This window comes from Hippopotamus amphibius, chromosome 3, assembly GCF_030028045.1.
Source record: "Hippopotamus amphibius kiboko isolate mHipAmp2 chromosome 3, mHipAmp2.hap2, whole genome shotgun sequence".
Taxonomy (NCBI): domain Eukaryota; kingdom Metazoa; phylum Chordata; class Mammalia; order Artiodactyla; family Hippopotamidae; genus Hippopotamus; species Hippopotamus amphibius.
Window position 1 is genome coordinate 171,738,448 of NC_080188.1, and position 20,914 is coordinate 171,759,361.

Genomic DNA, 20,914 nt, shown 5'->3' on the forward strand with positions numbered 1-20,914 from the left:
CAAACAGCAGTACACATGATGCTTCCCAGACAAATGGAACGTCTCTTGCCTCTTTCTGCACCCTAGTCAGGCCAGCTTCCCCTGAGCCCAATGGGTCTGTGTTTATTTTCTCTCTTTTTTCCTTTCAGCATAGTAGGATTTTTGTTATTAATCATCCCTTGGAACCCTAGGACATCATGTAAAAATGACATCATGTGTTAGTTCCGACAATGAAACAGAGGTGTCAAGCTGCCTTGCTGTATTAAGTACTTTGGGTCAAAAGTAAAACATGGGAATTAGGTGGCAAAGAAAGAAGCACCAGAGGTTTCATTTCACAGAAGAGAAGTGCATGTGATCTATGGGTTCTTAGCCCCCAAAGGGGGCACATTGGTCACATTTGGAAAGAATTCACATGGTGCTCAAAACTGAAACAATACATGGTGGCAGTTTATAGTCACCAACAAAGTAAGGATGCAACAGCAAGAGGGGGAGAAGCAGCCAAAAGCTCAGACCAAGGAGTTATTTGAAAATGGGAAGGGAGATGTGGCCAAAGGGGGATGCCAAAAACATAACACATGAAAACAGACAGAGAACACAAGCTCCTAGACTCATTCCAGCTCAGAGGTACTCCAGGAAAACTAGCGAATAAGGAGACTGCTTTCATTTTACTTTTCAATCTCGGGGGGAAAAAAAAGCCTTAGAACCAATATTTTGGAATCAAAGACTGTTGAATACACACACACACACACAAAAAAAAAAACCGAGAAAAAAGAGGGAAAAATTGGCAATCTAGAGAAAAGTGGGCTCATCTAAATTAAAAAAATCAAAATCATCCCATCAAAATATTATTAGTCTCACAAAGACTAGGAAAGAAATCCTAATCTTAGCTTCAGCATCTAGGTAAATCATTCTAGAACCTTTCCTACATGAAGTTGCCATTTTTTAGAAAACAAGTCAGCGCTGAGGACAGTCTTTACCTGCGCCTATGAAAAAAAGAAAAAAAAAAAAAAAAAGAAAACCAAAAAAACACCACATGAGGTACAATACCCCCAAAACCAAAAAGAGCTTTCCAAAGCCAAGAAGAGCTTTCCTATCCAGGGAGTATTTTAATTTACTCAGGGAAAAGCATGGTGAGAATGGTCATGGTCCGGTTCAGAGAATACGTATAAGGGCTGAGGGTTAGATGCTGTTCCTTGCTCTTTCAACAGTAGCTCCGCAGGGCCGTGAGCAGCTGCTCTGCCAGAAACCTGCTGCCCCAGGATGCTGAGTGAAGACCACGCCCTGGGGGGAAGTTTAGCTAAAAGCATATACAACAACAGCATCAAGTAAGGCTTCCCTTTAATCTCCTGCTTTGGGGGTGGGGCAGGGATCTGTATGGCAGCAGGGCTGGTGGTCATGGTTTCAAAAGTATGAAAAAAATTAGCTCACACTTATGATCATTAAAAAATTTATTTTCCTTTCTGTGATGGAGAACTCAGGTGGTAAGATACAAAATAATCAGCATTATTAACTAACCACTGATCTAGCATAAGATGCTTTTTACTTTGGGAAGGTAACTCATCTTAAGGATAAGTAAAACTCAAAGAACGAACAAACTATAAGGCTTTTAAAAAATAATTTGAAAAATTATAGCCAATAGAGTTTACTGGGATAACAAGTATAGACGTTTTAAAAGCCAGTAAGTAACGGTTGGCCAGTGGCTACCAGGAAAAAAGCGGTGGGAGCCAGTTCCCTTGCCCATGGTTAGAAATGATCTCTAAGCAGAAAACTGCTGGATTCTCTAGGGTTGATCCAAAGAAATTAGGCATTCAAGAAAAATTGTTTGATTCTTAAAGGGTCAAAAAAGAAGGCTAAGGATGATTGTATTTACTTATTTCCTGCAAGAGTAACAACTTAAGTCATGCAACGCTTCTACTAACCAGTTGAACGTTTTCAAGTGGAGAAGCTTCCTTTTGTAACTCCCCACAAAGCCAACCTTTCTAAGTAAAACAGAAAATAAAAAAATAAAAAAAAAAATAAAAAAAATCAAACAGGGACTGTGGAAAGTCAAGTTCAGTTGGCAAAAGATGCCTTGACATTTCCATTCTGCCTGGATTGAACAGCAAAGCAATCTAGTTGCTGCCGGACAGGAAGGGATTCAAGTGTGGGGAGTGCAGGAGCTGGAATGTGTAGGAGGCCAGTGCACTGGGCCAGGGCTGGGAACTGCTCAGCTAGAGAACGGAGGGGGTTACTTGCCTGTTTGCATAATCTCATCTCCATTTATGACCTGTAATTTAACACAGCGGAGATATCACTTGCAACAGTAACTAGGCAGCTGCTTGCTTCTCCTAGGAGGAAGCCCTTCTCTGTTCTCCATCTGAGTCACATGGAGAGATCCTGGGGGGTGAAAGGTGGCACAGTCCCTGGTCTGACGTTTAAGAAATGGTCCCTTAGCACCATCACCAGGATCTCCATGGTGGTGCTACAAGGTCCCAGACAGGGTCACCAGGGGAGTACTCATCCTCTCCTCGTTCTGGTTAGAAAGCGGCTGACCCTGGTGGGGGCCTTTGGAGCATGAACGGACCTGAGGAGATGGAGAGGCTGAGTTCAGGGACAAGCCTTGTCTGTAGGGGCACAGGGCTGCTGAGAGAATTCGAAACCAGTCCTCTGGTACCTGGCCTGTCCTGTTGTGGGAAATGTTGGGTCCATTGCTAGTATAAGGAGAACAATTCATTTTAGAAATATTTTTTAACTGCCAGTGGCACCAAGACAGATGTCAGGGACATAAAAGTATGGGTTCCCTTGCTGGGAAGGTTTCATCTCCAAACATGTCCTTATTCTATTAAATGATGCCAGAAGGGCTGCTCTGCCCCATCAAACACTTAAGATGTAAGGTTTATCTTTTCAAAGGAAAAGTCATTTGTTACAAAGGACACTAAAGGATTTTCATAGTTTTTTGCTAGAATAAGATTTTAATGTATCGGTGAGACAACAGCTGGAAATTGGGAAACCTTTTAAGGAGATTATAATTTTTTTACAAACTAGTTTTAGTGTTTATCATCTGTGCTGCGCATGGTGCAGTGATTTTCAAAATGTGGTCTAATGGATTCTGCAAGTGTTCTTTAGGGATCCACAGTGAACCTCCAGTAGAAAATTTATTATGCAGTAATACATTTAGCTGAGAGAAGTCCTTGTTGTTGAATGGTCAGCAGGAGCAGCTGGAAAGCAATCTATGGAAGGTTGCCTCCGGTTCCACCAAAACAGTCCACAGAATCAAACCATTTGAAAACCACTGCCTTGAGGTATGGACTCAAACGGTTATCTGTTTTAGCCAGACCATAAGCCTGACACTGACCGATGCTTTGAGGATAAGAGGTCTCCCATTCCTGAATGGTGACATCCTCTTGTTAACTGAGAGAAGGTCCTTACTTTCCAGAGTTTTTGAGCTCTGATGAACCCGATTCCCTTCCTTGCTTTCACCTTCTATGCCTATGACTCCTGCTTCAGACCCAGCCATCTCACCCTAGATGTCAAACTGGGGGGCAGGGGTGGGGTAGCAATCTTGAGAAGCTAATGATGAGGCTGTCCTGACAGGCAACCGAGAAAGTGGAAATACTGTATGCGCACAGCCACGACTATGACCCCCCCAAGCTGCTTCTGCTTAAGACTCACACGGTTTTAGACCAGCTGAAATTATTAAGACGGTCTGTATGATCACATCAGAACTAAAATCTCTTTGGGTACAGTTATTAATAGAACTCTCTTTGCTTTATACTGTCATATTGAAAATCCCAAGTGAACACTTATCAACACTAGTTTTCCTGACGAAATTGCCTCTGTTATCCTGCCTGCTTCTCTTAAGCCTTTCGGATGAATTTTTACAGTATGTCTGTTGAGGAGGCCTTGTCTCTGCTACCTTTCCCTCCCCCACCTTGGGGACACCTAGAAAAGTTTAAAAAAAATGGACCAAGTAAGAACTTTCTTCTGATTCTTAGGAGGCCTAAATATCCAGGAACTACAGAGTTCAAGGGTCCAAAATATTCTGGGAACCGCGCTGACAAGAGAGCACCACAAGTCACACTCGCCTCCCGGGCCTCGTGTGTGTGAGGGAGTATGAGGCCCGTGACACACCCTTCCTGTGGCTGTGCTTTCAGCCGCACTCTCAATTCCTTTGTAAAATAAACCCCATCTGACATTAGCCCTGTCCAGAAACCAGATTGGGGGTAAAATGCGTGTTTAAGAATACTGGGGGCTCTACCATAGACTGATGACTGGCTGATGAGAGAAGAAAGTAGGACAAAAAGTGCTTGCTCCCATTTTTATTTCAGAGCTTAGGGAAATATTTAAGGGTGAGAAACGCAAACCTGGCTGGGTGGTTTTCAGGGAGGTGATATATTCAGTGGCCAGACCAGCCACATCCAAACTGCACCTGCCTTTTGTTATTTGTTTTACTCTAAGAAATACAACCATGGTTTGCAATGATAAAATGAAAAAGGAATTAGAAACATTTCCTGTCTCCTGGGTTTTGCTCTGATCACTGACATGAACCTGTGAGGTGCTCTTGGCAGTCGTCATGCCATTAGTGTCACAGGTAGAAGCTACAGTGAACAGAGGCCCAGGTTCTGATTTCATCAACCGGAAGAGGCTCTGCCAAGCACAGTGCCAACAAAGAAGGGCAGGCAAGTGAATCCCAGGCATCAATGCCAAACCCGGAACCAAAAGAATAACAAGGAAGGGTACCTTCTACAACCCTGTCTTTCCCCTGCAGCTCGACTACTGTTTGGGGTCAGAGGCTGATGGCACAGTGGACGTGACTGACAAGACCGTGAACATCATAGCCAAGCAATGGTCAGTGGAGGTCACAAGCCTGACACATGCAGTGTACTTTTCACAGGTACCCCCTTAGAGAATGCCTTCCTTTCCAGAAGGAAAGAAGTAAACCCCATCATGCACCAGGTTGAGATTTGCTGAGCAACTGCACTAAGCATGCTAAACTTTGCTGGGTTAACAGACTTGTCACCAGTAAAGGAAAGAAAAGGTCACAGAGGTCACAAAGAAACTCTTTTACTCTTCAAAAGGTAATCCTGAGAACTTTCCAATGACCTATTTTCCATTATGTGCCTTGGTATTTGCAAGGGGTGGGAAGTCAGGAGATAGTTATTATAAACAAGGGCCTTGCACTAGATTAAGAATCTGCTTACCTGTGCATCAATTATTTTTTGCTTTGCATCAATAACTGCTTGCATCTCAGCGTGATCCTTCTTCAGTTCCTCTTCCACAGCCATTAGCCTAAAATCGGGCGGGAAGGAGAGACCAACATCTTCAAGGAGAGAGATGGCTAACGTAGAGGACAAGAAACCCACACTCACGACAGCCCAGTACTGTCACTCCTTCCTTGTACAAGATCTGCAACCAGGCTCTATCTTCTCATCCACCTTGGAAAAAGACATCTAAAGTTGATTCTTCTACAGGACTGGATTTTCATCTCCTCAATTTTAATCCCACAGTCATTATCCCCCTCTCTTCTATCAGATCCTTTGTTCAGCACAACTTATTTTATCTTAAAATAGCAAACCAACCCATGAAAACCAAACCTTCTTTTAATCTTGTTACCTTATAACAGCTGACCTTCCTCTGCCCTTGAACAGCTAAGTTGCCTCAGAGCACATTCTACACATAGTAGGTCTACTTTCTCATCCATCATTCACATCTTAAGCCCCTGGTGTTTAACTCCATGAAGAGGCTCTTGGTAAGACTGTTAAATACTTCCCTGCTGCTAAAACAACAAACCTTTTCTATCTTTAAGTTACTTGACCTACCTACAGCATTTAACAACACTGAAGCACAGGGTCATGAACATGCTCTCTGGGACTTGACTGCCTGGCTTCCAATCCCAGCTGCAACACTAAGTGATCCTGGGCAGGTGACTTAATGAATTTGTCGTCTGTTTCCTTATTTGTAAAATGAGAATGATAATAATGCCTACTTCAGAGGCTGGCAGTAAACAAATTATTATTAACAGATTAAACAAATTTTATTTGTAAAATGCTTACTTAGAAAAGTGCCCAGCCCACAGGAAGTGCTATGTAGTGTTTGGTAAAACTGCCCCCTCCCTTAGTCTCCCCGGATGTCCTTGGCCCTCTCCCTTGATTCTCTGGCCCTAAAGACATCCCATGAAACTCCCTTCCACCTCTCTGGGCTTGTTGTAAAAAACCAACTTAGTCTTGGACATTGAATACTTATGTTTTTAAAATTCAGTTTTCCTCTAAGACCTCTCGAGTGAGTCACTACTAAATTTTATTTTTTCTAGTTGTTACAACTAAAGAAAAATAGACTACCTCTATCTTCAAAGGAAGTGCACAAAGGTCTCACATTTAGAAAAGTATAAGAGACAGTCAGCCATCACCTTTGTACCAAGTACCACAGAGGACACACAGAGTTGAAAGTGGCTTTTGGTGCCACTGCTCTAGGGTTCTCTGGGTCCCCATGCCACCTCTTGGCGGCCTGGCTAGCCCACGTCCACTGCCAGGTGGCCTCTAACCTGCTGATGATGCTCTTCATCTGGCTGTCCTTCTCCTCCTGCTGCCTGCGCAGCCGCTCCTCGCTGTCTTCCAGCCGGGCCTTGTACTCCAGCAGCAGCTTCTGCATCTGCTGCTCCTGCACCAGCAACCGGCGCTCATACTCCTCCAGCCGCCGGCTGGACACTCGCAGGCGCTCCTTCAGTTTAGTGATTTCCTGTTCGTACTAGAGCAGAGGAGAAGAGGCGCCACAGACAAGGAGAGAAATACTGGAGTTACACTGGTTTTAGACGTGAGTGACCTATTTTTTACGAAAGAAACCCTGGGCAGAGTAGCTGGATGCTGCCTGAGCTGCCATTCCACGGGCTGCTGATGTTCTTCAAAATTATCAACAGGCATACAGGGTAATGGAGCTCTGCCCACCTCCTAAAATTACATTTTTAATTTTACCTTTGCATTCCAAATCTATATCTTTATGTATCACTCTCCACATTAAACTACCAGTTGCTGCAAGCCACATCCAATCTGTGATGGTATCAAATGGAAGCAGGAAAAAAAAGAGCAAGCACTTAGAAGCCTGACAAATCATTTAAAATAAGCCAAAAGCCAGTTGCCTACAAGAGAAAAGATGTCTGCATCATCACCTGTACTGCAGGGTCTCTGACATGGCCTGACTCATCAGACTGCCAACCTCTCACCCTACTAGAGGCAGCCCTTCAGAGAGCAGGTAGCACTTCTATAATGTTCAGCAACTAAATCAACAAATAGAATTTTATGGCAGAATAGGCTATTGCTGCTTTCTCTCCAACTATAAAAGTATAAAACATCAAGCTCACAAGCTATAAGTAAAAGGCCTACACGTTCTCTGGGGCTGATTAATACTGCCTCTTGGCCCATTTTCTCTCTTTTCCTTTTTATTTTTTGTGGTGAAGGAAAGTACAATGTTTACTGCATAGTGCCAAGCAAGGAGAAAGGATAGCTTGTGCTCAAAAGATCCAAACTCCTCAATGGCCTTCAGGGAAGTGGGTATTTTTTTGTTTTTTTACATCTTTATTGGAGTATAATTGCTTTACAATGTTGTGTTAACCTCTGCTGTACAACAAAGTGAATCAGCTATATGTATATATATATATCCCCATATCCCCTCCCTCTGAAGCCTCCCTCCCACCCTCCATTTGGCCCATTTTCATGATGTCGTTCATCTGCCCAATTTGCTACTGCTTGTTGGAACACATATGTCTGTTTCCTCACTAAAGCTTTATAAAAATTTATATAAACTGAAGCTTTATAGAATAAATTCTCACTAAAGGTTTATATAATTCAATTGGTTATGTGGCCCTTTCCTGTAATGAAGCCGCTGTGGGCTGGGGTTTGAGTAACTGGAAGTCAAATTTCTGGGTGAGGTGAGAAGCATTAAGCTTTCTTGTATACGGTCTACTTAAATTCATTAGTAATTAATGATAAATCTGCATGCTGCTTTGTAAAATGCAATGTATTTTTACATAATATCCCATTTAATTGACAATCAGACAGTTAGCTTCTGCTTATCCAGCATCATGGTCCTAAACTATGCTTATTAATCCAGAAGGTCAAAGATGACAGTTTTTATACAGTTTGAAGATGCAGACTACATCAATAAGCACAGTTTAGGATCATGCTGATAATTAAGCAGAAGCTAGTTGTCTGGTTGTTAATTAAAAGAGAATGCCCTACATGATGTCAAGATACTTGTTTGATAATCCTTCTTCATGTCAACTTTTCTTAACAAAACAAAACAAAAATGAAGCAGTAGTTAATGTCTTTTCTTTCTTAGGTTTGTTTTTTTTTTTTTGGTTAATGTCTTTTTAAAAATCATCTACAGAGTTATAAGTTCTTTATCCAGAAAAGGTGAAAAGGAAAACAAAAATAGATAAAATCATTACAAAGATATAGAAAGGAAGTCTAGCCCAAGGGTAATTTTGACCTTGGTTAGTTACATAGAAACACTAAATAGTCATCTAAAATGACTAGAAATGAACAGCAGAGTTTTCTCCAAATTAAAGCAACCCATATTCAAAAACAAAAAAAAAAAAAAATAGAGCTAATCCTCTCACACCAGGTTGGTGGACACTTCTGCATATTTTCACACACAGACACTGCTGAATTATTATACATAGATACACACATAAGAGTTAACGTCAGAGGTGGAGCTGAAGCTGGGGAGATCATCTTGGCTAGATGACCCTTTGGGTGGCATCAGTATGGGGCAATAAGGCAATAAAGACAGACTAGATTCTACCTTCTCAGCATGCTTGGCTTCATCTTGATTTTGCTCGGTTTCTTCCACATCCTCTTCATATTGCCCATTGTTCAGAACCCAGGCTGCTGTCCTCTCCACTGGGGACATTGTGGCAGAGTCCACAGGTGACTGAACCTGCATCAGAAATACCTATTAGCATCTCCCAAAAGAGCACATCCACAGTTATGTTTCGCAAAGAGAGCTATTCTTGGAAGACACAACTGTGATCCCTATTTTCTGATAAATGCTCTCAGTTCTAAATAATATTTTATTACTGCCAGTGCTGGGGGTGAGGGAAGAGAATATCTGTTTGTATAAGAATAAAATATTCTGAAATACTGTGAACAGAAATCAAATCTAGGAATGTGCCTTTTTTTTTCCCTCCAAAGAGGGAAAGCCAAGGCCTTAAAATTGTTAGCCCAATGGTTTCATTAGGTAATTACCTAATAATAGTACGATAATGACAGAATGAGAGAAAGAGCACAAGTTGATGGCTGATTGCTCAGGTGAGAAAACATCTTTTTAACCAGGGATGATCAGGAACCAAGGAATTGATTAATGCTAAACAACCCACAAGGTACCTATTTATATGCCAAATTCTTAATTTTCACATCAACCATTTAGGGAAAGAGAAAAAAAAAAAAGTGATGTTGGTCATTTTTACAGAGCACTGACTTCTTGATGGGTTAAGGTCGCTCAGAAGTCCACATTTTCCCAGAAAGTTTCTTGATGAATGCATGATCACAACAATGGATAGCAACATAGTCTAAGGGATATTTCTATCCAGTTAGGACAGCTAGATAAATTGCTCTTTTCCAATACAGATATGTAGAGTGATAAGAATTCTGGCCTTGAGCAGCAATTCTGCCACTTACATTGTCACTGAATCTCTTAAATACTTTTTTCAAAATCTATTGAATAGGGCTACCACCACCACCACCACCCACCACCTATGCTGACCATCTCATAGGGAGTTCTAAGGACTGAATAATATAATGCATGTGAAAGTTCTCTGGCAACTACAGAGTACTACAGAGCTTAGATGTTATTACTATATTTATGCTTAGAAAACTGGTACTGGATATGACAATTTATATTAGGCTACTGAACATTAGTGCTTTCTTCCTAAACAATGCTGGAAATAGACAACAAATTCTTCTTCTCTGGCCTTCCTGAGAGAAAGAGAGATAGACAGAACAAAGCATTTTATGTGCGTTAGCCTTTTTATAATTAAAATGAATTTCTACTTTGAGGACCAATACTCTAGTGGAAGGGAATTTTCTCTCCCAAGCAGAGAGCTATGTACCTGAATAATCTTTATGTCATTTTGGCATAAAACCCGGTTAAACTCTAAATATATAGACACTTAAAAATAAGGGGTATTTTGACAACTCTGAGATTTAGAAAGACTAGATGAAAAAGATTGGTTGCAGAGACAAAAAGGTTATTTGGGAGAAACTTTAAAAAATATTCACACAGAAGTAGTATGAGGGTATTTCCTAAAGATTTGAAGAAGAACCTGGTGTGGCTGATTTACAAACAGATTACGGATATGTATTGATAAAAATCAGCTTCATGCCTGAGGCACACACAAGCAACAGAGTACTGTGAATGAACTTTTAGAAATTCCTTCTTTAAAGCCATTTTCTCCTCTGTGTCAAGAAAAATATAAACATGTCTTAAACTTCAGTACCCTCAGTTCTTAAAAGTCTCCCTTCATCTCCACTATGGCAGGTGTGCTTCTCATACTTCATTCATTTGTGTATCATTCTCATTATTTTTGTCATAACCATGTTATCACTGATATATTATTTATCATCTCTTTAAAACAACCTTTTTCAGTTAGCTAAGTCCTTATGCTAAGCAATATTATCAGTAAAATCATGAGTTTGATGTTATATATATTACACATTTATATATACATTTTATATTAATAGTTTGATATTTTCCTAATATGTTAAAATAATTAAATGATTAATTAAATACCTTTAATTAATTAAATTTTGAGTATCACACTTTGGGAACACTGATCTATAGGATATAGTATCATTTATATTAAAAAAGATAATAATTATCTACTTCAAAAGTTATTTTGAGAAACAAATGAGATAGCATGTAAATGCAGTTTGTAAACTACAAGGTTCTTCACACACACAGACACACCCTAGTTCTTCCCCTACTGGATTCTGAAAGTGGAACAGAATAAACTGCTTTAATATTGTTAGAGAAAAAGAGTTTAACAAGGGGTTTAGGTTTTTATTTGATATATGTATACCCGAAAGGCAAAATATTGTGGTTCTGAGTCTTTAAAAATTAATAGAAAGTCAATACTTAAAGGAGACAAATACCTTTTTAATTTTAGAATCTTATCACTTTACCACATAGGATGCAGGAAAGCTGCTTTTCTGTGAAACCAGGATTTTCTATTCAATGGCTGCTTGAGATAAAGTAGCCGCTAAAATGAATAACTTCAATGTTTGGAATTTATAACTTCAAGGAAGCTAATTCAGTAGCTTTTTGCTTTATACTTTAATGATACGTTGCTCGAAAGAACTTTCATTCCCTGTGATTTGTTACAAATAACTATTTATCGAGTGCTAATAAATGCACTACAAACTAATAGTATCCCTTAGAACATATTAAGGTGAGATCTTAGCCCCTAAAAGCATATTAAAAACAACAACTCCTTAGGTAATCTAGGCATTAACTGTAAAGTGAGAATCAGTAAAAACAAGAGTTGGTTCATTTCACTGGTGTTGGTGGTAGCTACCATATCTTCAGAAGGACTAACAATGTCCAGTGAATTATGAGAGAGTGTAACATAGGTACTGGGCATTCCAGTCTATTCCTATTTTATTGGTTGAATTTGTTTTTCAATCACTTACTAATATACCCTAGCACTTTGCATGGCATATGATAGGTGGTCAATAAGTTTTGAAAAAAATAAATCAGACTAATATAACCAATTCTTATATTTATGATAAAACCTTTGCATATTTATAAAGAACAGAAAAGTAATATTGAACAAATCAGAAATAGTTATCTACATTGGAAGACTATGGAGGTGATTATTTCAAAATTTTATTTCAAAATTATTTTTATTGTAATATGCTCTTCATATGAAAGAAATATATACTGTCTTTTACATTTATTGGTCTTATGGTCTTATCTCCTAATTAGACTGTCAACCTTTGAAGCATGGCATCATATATCATAGAATTTTCTTTTTTGGAATGGTAGTGACTATGTCATTGCACAACAGATGCTCAATAAAATATTCATTTATTAATACTTTTGATTCTTTTTGGAATTCATTACCAAAGTATAATTTATTACTAAGAGAAAGATACCCTATGTTTTTCCTCTAATCCTTTGGAAGTACCTCAAAGGCTTTTCCTCAGTGATTGTTCCATCTCCTTTACAAGCTGGATAGATAATAAAATTTATTACTTCTAGTTTATAGTCAAAGAAATTGAGAAAAGAGGTTGGTAAGTGGTTCAGATCCCATCTGGCTTAGCTACAGCCTTAGGAAGAGCATTTTCTCCATTGACTCTCAACAGTGGACCACTGAAAATGAAAGGATCAAGAAAATGAAGGATGAAAATGACAAAATGAAAAGAACAGATTCCTATTAGGAATATCACCCTTATGAGATAAAGTTTTTATAGAGAAAAATAATAATGCTTTAGGGCAAAAGGGCCTGAGAAAGCAGTTTCACGATCCTACAGTTAGCCTGGCTATGCTGAGGATGACTGAGAACAGGACGGTTCCCTGATTATCTACTAGATATAAATAAGACTTGTTGCTTTCAGCTTCTCCATAGTCTGAAATAGTCAGGTTCCCATAAATGAATAACACTTTTGCTATCAGCACTAAATTAGTAAGTAAACTCTGATAATCCTTGAAGAGGTTGGTTAGGAGAGGGTTCAACAAATCCAAATGTGAAAACAGCGGCATCATTCTAATAGGCCAATCAAATACCTATTTAAAAAACCTCTTCAAATTTGAATTTCTAAGGTTAGGTAACACAGTATATCTGTACAACTCACATGTTGTAAATAAAGTCTACTATGTGCACAGAGTACATGATATTAAAAAAAAAAAAAACCCAAGAGGCAAATCCAAACAGAGGCCGAAAAGGGTCAAAAAATTAAAAGGTGGTTTCCTCAAAAATTCCTTCTCTGTAGATTGTTTTGCTAGGATTTTATTTTCTTCCTGCTCAGTAGATGGAGAGGGCTAAAGCTAGTTACACTGCCAACAATGGTTGCTCCTCTATGCTAAGATACAAATGGAATTTGCATGGGAGAAAGCCTCCAATAATTACAGATGCCTACAGAACAATCCCACAAAGAAATCCTCCAGTTTATGGGAGAGAAGAATTCCCCAAAACAATTTGCAATTAAAATATGTAAAGGAATTTAGGTAAAAAATGTGCTGATCATATAGAACATCAGAGGCTTCATGGGAGTGAGATGAGAAAAGCAAGCAAGAAAGAGAAAGATAAGGAACAAAAACAAAAACATAAGTTTGAAAGAATAAACCATCTGCATAGAAAAAGCCAGTGTACAAAAACCAGAAATTTGAACAATCAGAATACAGTGATTTATGCTTTAACTAAATATGACAGCGGCAGCACCAGCAAAGGCACAAACAGAGATTCATATTTAAAGCTGTGCTGGGACATCTTACTGTGGCTATGCCCCACTTCATGCCAGTAAAATACAGACATTCCCAAGCTCCTTAATGGCTGTGGCTCAAATGTATTTTAATTGGTTGTCTGAAGACCATATGCATTTCCTACCTCCCATCCATCCAGACAGCTTTCTATTCATGCACAGAAACATGTTGTGCTCATATGATAGGTGTTATGCTTTCCTATAGCACAAATATTATAAATGACAATTGGTTTCAGATGAACAGACAAAAGGCTATTTAATTGATAATATCTATAAACAGTCAGTCTGAGTCATGGGTCCTGGGAATCGAGGGCAACATGACACAGGAGGGAAGGTAAGCATTCTTCTTTTGTGTCCAGGGCTGGGCCTAAATCCAATTTATAAAGTAGGTGGAAGGCCCTTTCCCCTGTCTTGCTCCTCTCTGCCAATCTGATACTCTTCTCTGCTTCTTATCTCCTCCTCAGGGCCCTCATGCTGCACTAGGCCTCCAGATAGATATTTGCCTCTACACAGTATTCTGTCTCTAAAATTACTTATCTTTCTTTCCTCCTTTCAATAAACAATTTCTCTGAAAGGGGTTAATTTCAACTCGAAGCTAGCATAAAAGTAATGTGTGGAAACTAATTCACAATAAGGTGTGAATGACAGCTTCCTAACACAAATTAAATGTATATATATGACATATATAAAAGCATTTTCATTTAAAGAAAAGGAAAAAATTATATATCATCATATAAATTAATATAATCTTTCTTCCTTTTCTTTAAATGAAAATGTATATTAAATCAAACAAATTGGTAAAATTGGGGAAATATAACAAAATAAAAAAAAAAATTTAAGATTGAAGAAAAAGTCTATTTCTCAGGAAAGAATTGACCAACTAGGAGGTTTTGCCCAGGAAGCTGGCTACCAGAATCAGCTTAAGTTTTTCATCCCTTCTTCTACTTCTGTATCCAAGGGTTCTGTAAATGTTCTTTTTTTTTTTTTTTAAACAATAATTATCAAAGTAGGGGCAAGGGCTCTGATCACAGCAGAGTAGAGGCAGAAGCAGCCAAATCAGTAAATGCCTACCTACAAAAAGGCAAATATACTAAAGAGATACACTGGTGTCTCATTGCAGTCTCCTCCGATCAGTGATTCTGCTCACAAAGAGATCTGTCATAGAACTCTTTTAACCGCAAAGCTCCCTAATACAAATAAAGTAAGATTAGGGTTCAAAAAAAATTCAACAAAACTTTTTAGGAGAAAAATCTATTTTAGATGAATGTAAGATATATATATATATGCATTCATAAGGTTCTTAAGTTTATTTCAAGAGCAAAATATGTATTGGTGCCTCAGAATGTTATATGTAAGGAAGAAACGATTAAATTCTTAAGAAACCATTTTATTTGTGAAGAAAAAAGTTTGATAATCTTATATTAAGTTTAGGTGTGACACCAGCTGGGCTTGTCCATGTGAAAAGAAATATAAGAGATTTGTGTAACTGTTTAGAGAGTACTTGTCAACAACCTGTGTTTCTATCTTTTTACCTTCCTCTGTTACCTTGCCTCTATAGGTGTTCAGTTGTTTATTTTTCTAGCCATTTCTAGGAAAAGGCACATGGGACTTGCTAGTTGCAGAGGGAGCTGGGGGATGGAGTAGAGAGCAGTTACATTAAACTCCTGGCTCAAAATGTAAAACTTTATTCTGGAAACTTAAGAAAAAAAAAATTAAGGAGGATTAATGTCCAGATTCCTGAAATATATCGCAGTTGATTCGGCCTGTAGATTTCATAGCTTAAGTGTCTAATTATTCACTCAACATCATACATCTGTTCTCAGTGCTGAGATCGTAGCTCTGCTACCTGAAGAGACAGAAAGGCCCCTGGCGTGGTTGTTACATCTCCTAAGGGTAGTGAGTCAAGCTACATTCTGCTGCCTCATCTAGCTAGAGGCCTCCCAAACCTTTCCTCTTTCCATTAAAAGGTTGCAGAAAATAGTTTTAAGTGGAAACCCTGCTAGCAATTGGCTTTCCGAATAATTTATACATAAAGAACTGAGGAAACAGCTTGCCTCGGGCCCTCACCCCTACCTGCTGTGTCTGCTGTCTCTGGATCGCTCTCACTTTGGGAACAGGGCTCTCTCTGGAGGAAGAGGACTGCTGCCGGGACCGGCTCCCATTTTGCACAGGTTCGGCCACCAGAGCTGCAGATGCCACCGACATGCTCCCGGTGCTACGGAGAGAAGCGCTGTGTGGCAGGGATGGTGGGGCTTTCGCTCGGGCACCTAGCCCAGCCTGGTCCATTTTGCGGATCTGGGCCTGCCCCGTGCTATTCTGCCGCGGCAGAGCAAGAGGTATGTGTCTTTCTGGCACAGTGTGCCGCCTGGAGAAGTCCTCACTCTGAGTGCTACGTTTGGTGAAATCTTCCATGCTGCTATTGCTGGGTCCACTGAGTTTGAAGTCTTCACTGTTACTTTGGCTCCTGGAACTGGCAGTGCTCAGGTTCTCCAAACTGGAATCCACAGAGGCCTTTGGCATTGCTGGAATCGGGTTATTGAGGTGATAGACAGGGTTCTGGAATGACAAGGGCTGGAGGCTGCCTGGTTGGTTCAAGGCTGGATGCAGGGGCCTTCGCACTTGGGGTGCACTCTGGGGAGTGCTCTGGGTTTCCCGCAGTTGTTTGATGCTGGCCACCTGGGTTATGGAAAGCTGGCTTCCGGTCAAGCGCATAGGCACATCAAGCATGACAGACGCATGCTCCACTTGGGCAGCGTGAGTGTCCTGAAGGTCCATGAGCGAGATGCTTCGGCCGTTAGGAAGGCTACTTTCCTTTTCATCCTTTTCAGAGTATGTCATGCTCTGGGAGGAGGCTTGCTGAACCAGCAATAACGTTTTCCCCTTGAAATAGCTATCTGTGTTGTCCTGGCTTGGAGATTTTAGTTTATGCAAATCACTGTGGAAAAGGAAAAGACCCTTAATTACTCTTGAGGCCAATTCAACAGAGTTAAGATCCCTCAACTCAGGCATATGAATTCTTCAGAAGGCTCACAGGCCCGGTGTGGATACTTATATTGGTTTCTAAACCCGGATTTCACCATCAGAAGTCTTAGAATAAGATCCAACATCTTTAGTTTTTCTCCGAAGGTGGAGAATAATACTGTGTAGACCACTCCATCCCTGTCTTAGATTTTCACTAGAATTTCAATTATTTCCTAGTTAGCTTTTAAACCTCCCAAGGTACTCCAATTCATAGTTAATTGGTTCTGTCTAAAACTTCGAGAAGCTCTGAGTGCACAACCAAAGGGTCCCTACTAAAGGCGCAGGTTTTGCCAATACAGAAAACAAGGTCTAAGCAACGACATTGTATCCACCTGTCCAGCTGACACAGCCAGCTCTAAAATGATTTCGACTGCAGGACATATGCTTTTTTAAAAATAAGTTTGTTGACTATAACTCTACAACATCATTCTAGAAAATAAGTATCCTAGATCGTGTGTATTGTTATGACAAACAATTGGATTTATCTCAGAAGATTCTCTCCAACTGCTTGTGAGTTTAAAGCTGTAAATTCAACATCTAAGTTAAATAGATTTTCCCCAAGTCTCTAAACATTATCTCCATCTGAGATAAGTAGTTCAAATTCTCTCTGAAATTCATACCTGTCAGTAGGGTCTTCAAATATTTTCTGCAGCCCAGAGGAAAGGCTTCCACTGACATTTGGACTGGAGTTATGCTCAGTGAAGCGTCTCAGCTGCTGTTGTATTGGTGTAGGATTAGTCAGAGATTTGGTAATATCAGCAAGAACACGAGGGAGAGGTCCCAATTTTGCCACGGTCGCCTGTAGGAAGGAATTTTCACCCTAATTGGATAATAAGCATTGTGATATCCAGCACAGATTGTTTTGGGACAACGATGCCCATTGATGGAGGGGTGGAGGTTGGAGGGAAGGGTAGGTGTTTGCATATGGGAGTGGCAGGTTCATAATGCATTGTTATGGAGCAGCAGAACCATGGCGTCGAGATGAATGGAGGAGGCGAAACAAGATGCAGCAGACGTTGAGGAAAGAAAGGAAATAGAAATTAGGATTATGCAAATAAAAATTAAAAGACATGCTCAAAACAACCAAACTATTGCCATTCCAACTAAAATAGGCATGCAAAGCAAACTAAATCTTTGGGAGGCTGGTAGGTCAAGGTGGGGAAGGGCAGGGGAAGAACCAAACACCTTCTAACCAAAAAGGACTTTAAGACCAGAGGATTGGCTAGTGTGATGAAACTTCCAAAGGAAAGGGATCATGTGAGGAAAGAAATGCATGCCAACATACAAGAAGGTGTTGCATTCAGGGGTCCAGAGCACTGCAGGGCACACAGTTGATATTGCCATCCACTAGCCATTTAATCTTGGGAACCCTGACCTATCGCCAACTGAGTTTGCATTGGCAAGACAATTTTTAAAAAATAAAATTTAAACAGCAAAGTCAGGTAAACTCTATGAGATGTGTCTAGATGTACTACTGGTTCCCAGGACCAAACAGAGATTAAAAAGGAGAAAGTGTGTTTACACAGCAAAGCCTGTTAAAAAGACCTTGACCCTGAATAAACCAGGTTGATTTCACAAGATAACTGTATCTGCATCCCACTGATGCAGTTATGTAGTGAAGAATAACTTTTTACGATTTGCTTTATCCATCACAATCATTTTTCCCTTTGGGGAATTCTCATTCTCATGGGGTCTTATGGGAACCTTCAGCCATTAGGCAGTTTTACATGGCTGCCTCCGGGTTTTCCTTGTCTTCTCAACAGACTCTTCCACCCTCTCAAATGAGTACAAATGCCATCTGAAGAACGTCTTTACTTGCTGGACTCTCTTGAGCCATGATTCATATCCAAGGAATTTACCCTCGGCAGAGTTGCAACTTAAAATCTAGCTAGCATTTCTAAAAGTGCAGAAGGGGTCCCTGAGAATAAGAAACAGCTTATTATTTTACAAATGTTCTGGGCACCAGTAGACACCCTACCATTTACATTTCCGCAGGAAAGTGGTCTTTGTTAATAGGTTTTACTCCCCCTCCCTCAACGTTTTTAAAGATAATAGGAAAATGGAGGAAAACAAACTATTATCACAGAAAAATAACTTTGTTTTTTGAAGTTATTCTAACATACCACCAAAGATATTTATAAAGTACCTGTAGCAAACAAAAACATCAATAAATAATTATTGTGATAAACCTAGCCAAAGTCAGACTGCTTTCCATAACAAATTCTATTCCTCTTTGCAAAATTCCAGAAGGAAGAAAATGATTGGCATGGTATATATTTAGTTATTAATATGACATATAATAAAATTCTTAGCTTACAGTCAGAAAATAAATGGTTAAAAATAATTGTTTTCTATATTCTTAATTCACACCTGCAGAGGAAAAGAAAACATCAGGATTTTCAGATCCCATATAACGCTATAGGTACTAATAGTTATATTAAACCCTCTGACTTGCATGTTAAAAATAAATCTCATGGTAAGTTACTTAAACACAATAGTCTCAGTATTTTTCTAAGTCCACACTTCCATTAGAAATTACTATATGAGGTTTCATCTCACTCTACTATACATGAATAAGGCTTCACACATCAATATTTGATGTTAGTTTCTAGGCAAATACACACATATTTATTTATAGAAATACATACTCCATTAATTCAGGTAACTACTTAAAAATACGTTAATAATTTCGTGGCTTTCTAGAATTTCCTGGTTTGTAGGGCACATATTTTACTCAGAAATGATAACTATTTCCTCCCAGACTTCTAGAGCAAAAGGTTGCTTTCAACAAGCAGAAAGCACGGATGTGATCACTCTGTAATACTCTCCAGAATCCAGGGACATGAGGGTTCTCTACCTCCCACCTCCTGTGACCCTTCCAGGCTACTTTACCTTATCAAGTTGGGAAACTACTTCCCATAATAAGGAATGCAAAACTGAAAGCTCTCGGCCCAGATCAATGTAACCATCAAAGCCTGGGGTGTTTGAGATGGTGTCTGGATTAGAGATCTCCAAAAGAAAGCGCTTCATTCCACCCCATTCGTGTTCTAAAAAATCATTCATGAATGCCATGTATTCCTCTTTGTTACCAAATCTGAAGTACAGGGAGAGAAAATGAGAAAGAACATATTCAGGAAAAGAAATGTGATCATTTGGAATTGACTTTACACAAAGATATATATGTGTGTGTATATATATATGTATATATATATTATTTTGGGGAGGTAGGTGACTAATTTGTTTATTATCTGTAAGTGATAAATACTAAAACATACATTCTTAATATTATGTTAATACTCAAAAACTTTGAATAGCTTTCTATTCTCTATAGTGTAAAGACAAAATCCTTTTTCCTGGTATTTAAAGCTAGTATAAATATATAATATATAAACCTTCCATATCATTAGCTTTTTCAAAGTCTCCCAAACATATATTATATTTCTTTTCTTCTCTAAGCCTTTGCTCACGCCATTTATTTCTACTAGAGAAGAACTTCCTCCCTTCTTTGCCTATCTAGGTTCTAGCTATCTTCCGGGTCTAGCTGAGTTTTTAATAGAACTTTTCAAATTATATCTTTATCATTTGTCATGTTACTGGTTCTCTGTAAACACAGCTTGCAGTGGATGCAGATATTCCACTGAATGCATAGACTACTTAACCACTCCTCTATAGAGTGAAGATTCAAATTGCTTACAACCGTTTTTGCCATTTTTAATAACACCACAATGAAAATCGCATCACACGAGTGATGAGTTGCCCCGTGTTCATCCAAAGGTTAGGCCTCATGTACTTTTAAAACGGTGTTTTTAAAAAGTGGTTATGGTAGCTACACCTACTTGGCAAAGTTGGCCAGGTTCTGGATGACCTTGGCAATTAGAGTTAGAGTCCGAGATGTGCGGTCATCGGGATACTCCTGCATGAGGTTGAAGAGACTGGGAGACATGATGGCCGGGCACAGGAAACGGAGAAACAACGAGGCACTGATGAGCCGCTCGCTGATGTCTTGCTTGCCACGGTTCAGGCACTGCTGCTTCCAGGATGCAAACACTTCTTTCAACTCACGAGGGAAAACACTGGGGAAGGAAGAAAGACCAAATATAAAAGTACCATAACCTCAGAAAGCACAGGTGATCCCACTCTGGCCCAACAGAGCCAGGCTATGAGGAGGGCCTCATAGAGAGAGCTCTGCCTGGTTCATGGCTGAGAGGTGATGGAAAATTCACAGACGTCCAGATGGAGATCAGAAACCCAAAGCCACAAAACTCAGGAATTAGTGTAAATTTGGTTTTGCAAAGTAGGAAAATGGCATGAGGCTCCTGACTAAACCATCTGGTTTGCTACAGCTCATCATAATCTCTCTGAAGACTGGTCATCAAAAATCTCCCAAAACCTCACCTATTTCTGGGGTTAGAGTAATGATCAAAAATCATTAACACATCTGTTTGACACTAGTAAATACATTT

At 39.5% G+C, this 20,914-nt stretch overlaps 1 protein-coding gene across 8 annotated transcripts in view; it reads right to left on the minus strand.

The window, feature by feature from the left end:
• The window catches only part of RASAL2 (RAS protein activator like 2), a 367,842-nt gene that overhangs the window by 8,497 nt on the left and 338,431 nt on the right, over positions 1–20,914 (minus strand). For 6 of the 8 annotated variants that reach the window (XM_057729587.1, XM_057729590.1, XM_057729588.1 and 3 more), the window contains 7 exons: positions 20,288–20,524; positions 19,344–19,545; positions 17,072–17,271; positions 15,504–16,365; positions 8,755–8,889; positions 6,500–6,702; positions 5,160–5,247 (listed from right to left, as the gene is read on the minus strand). In XM_057729587.1, coding sequence (XP_057585570.1) covers positions 5,160–5,247; positions 6,500–6,702; positions 8,755–8,889; positions 15,504–16,365; positions 17,072–17,271; positions 19,344–19,545; positions 20,288–20,524 — 1,927 coding nt within the window. Of the gene's footprint in view, positions 1–2,214; positions 2,246–5,159; positions 5,248–6,499; positions 6,703–8,754; positions 8,890–15,503; positions 16,366–17,071; positions 17,272–19,343; positions 19,546–20,287; positions 20,525–20,914 lie in introns of all 8 variants that reach the window. The other 2 variants (XM_057729583.1, XM_057729589.1) reach the window with 2 other exon arrangements.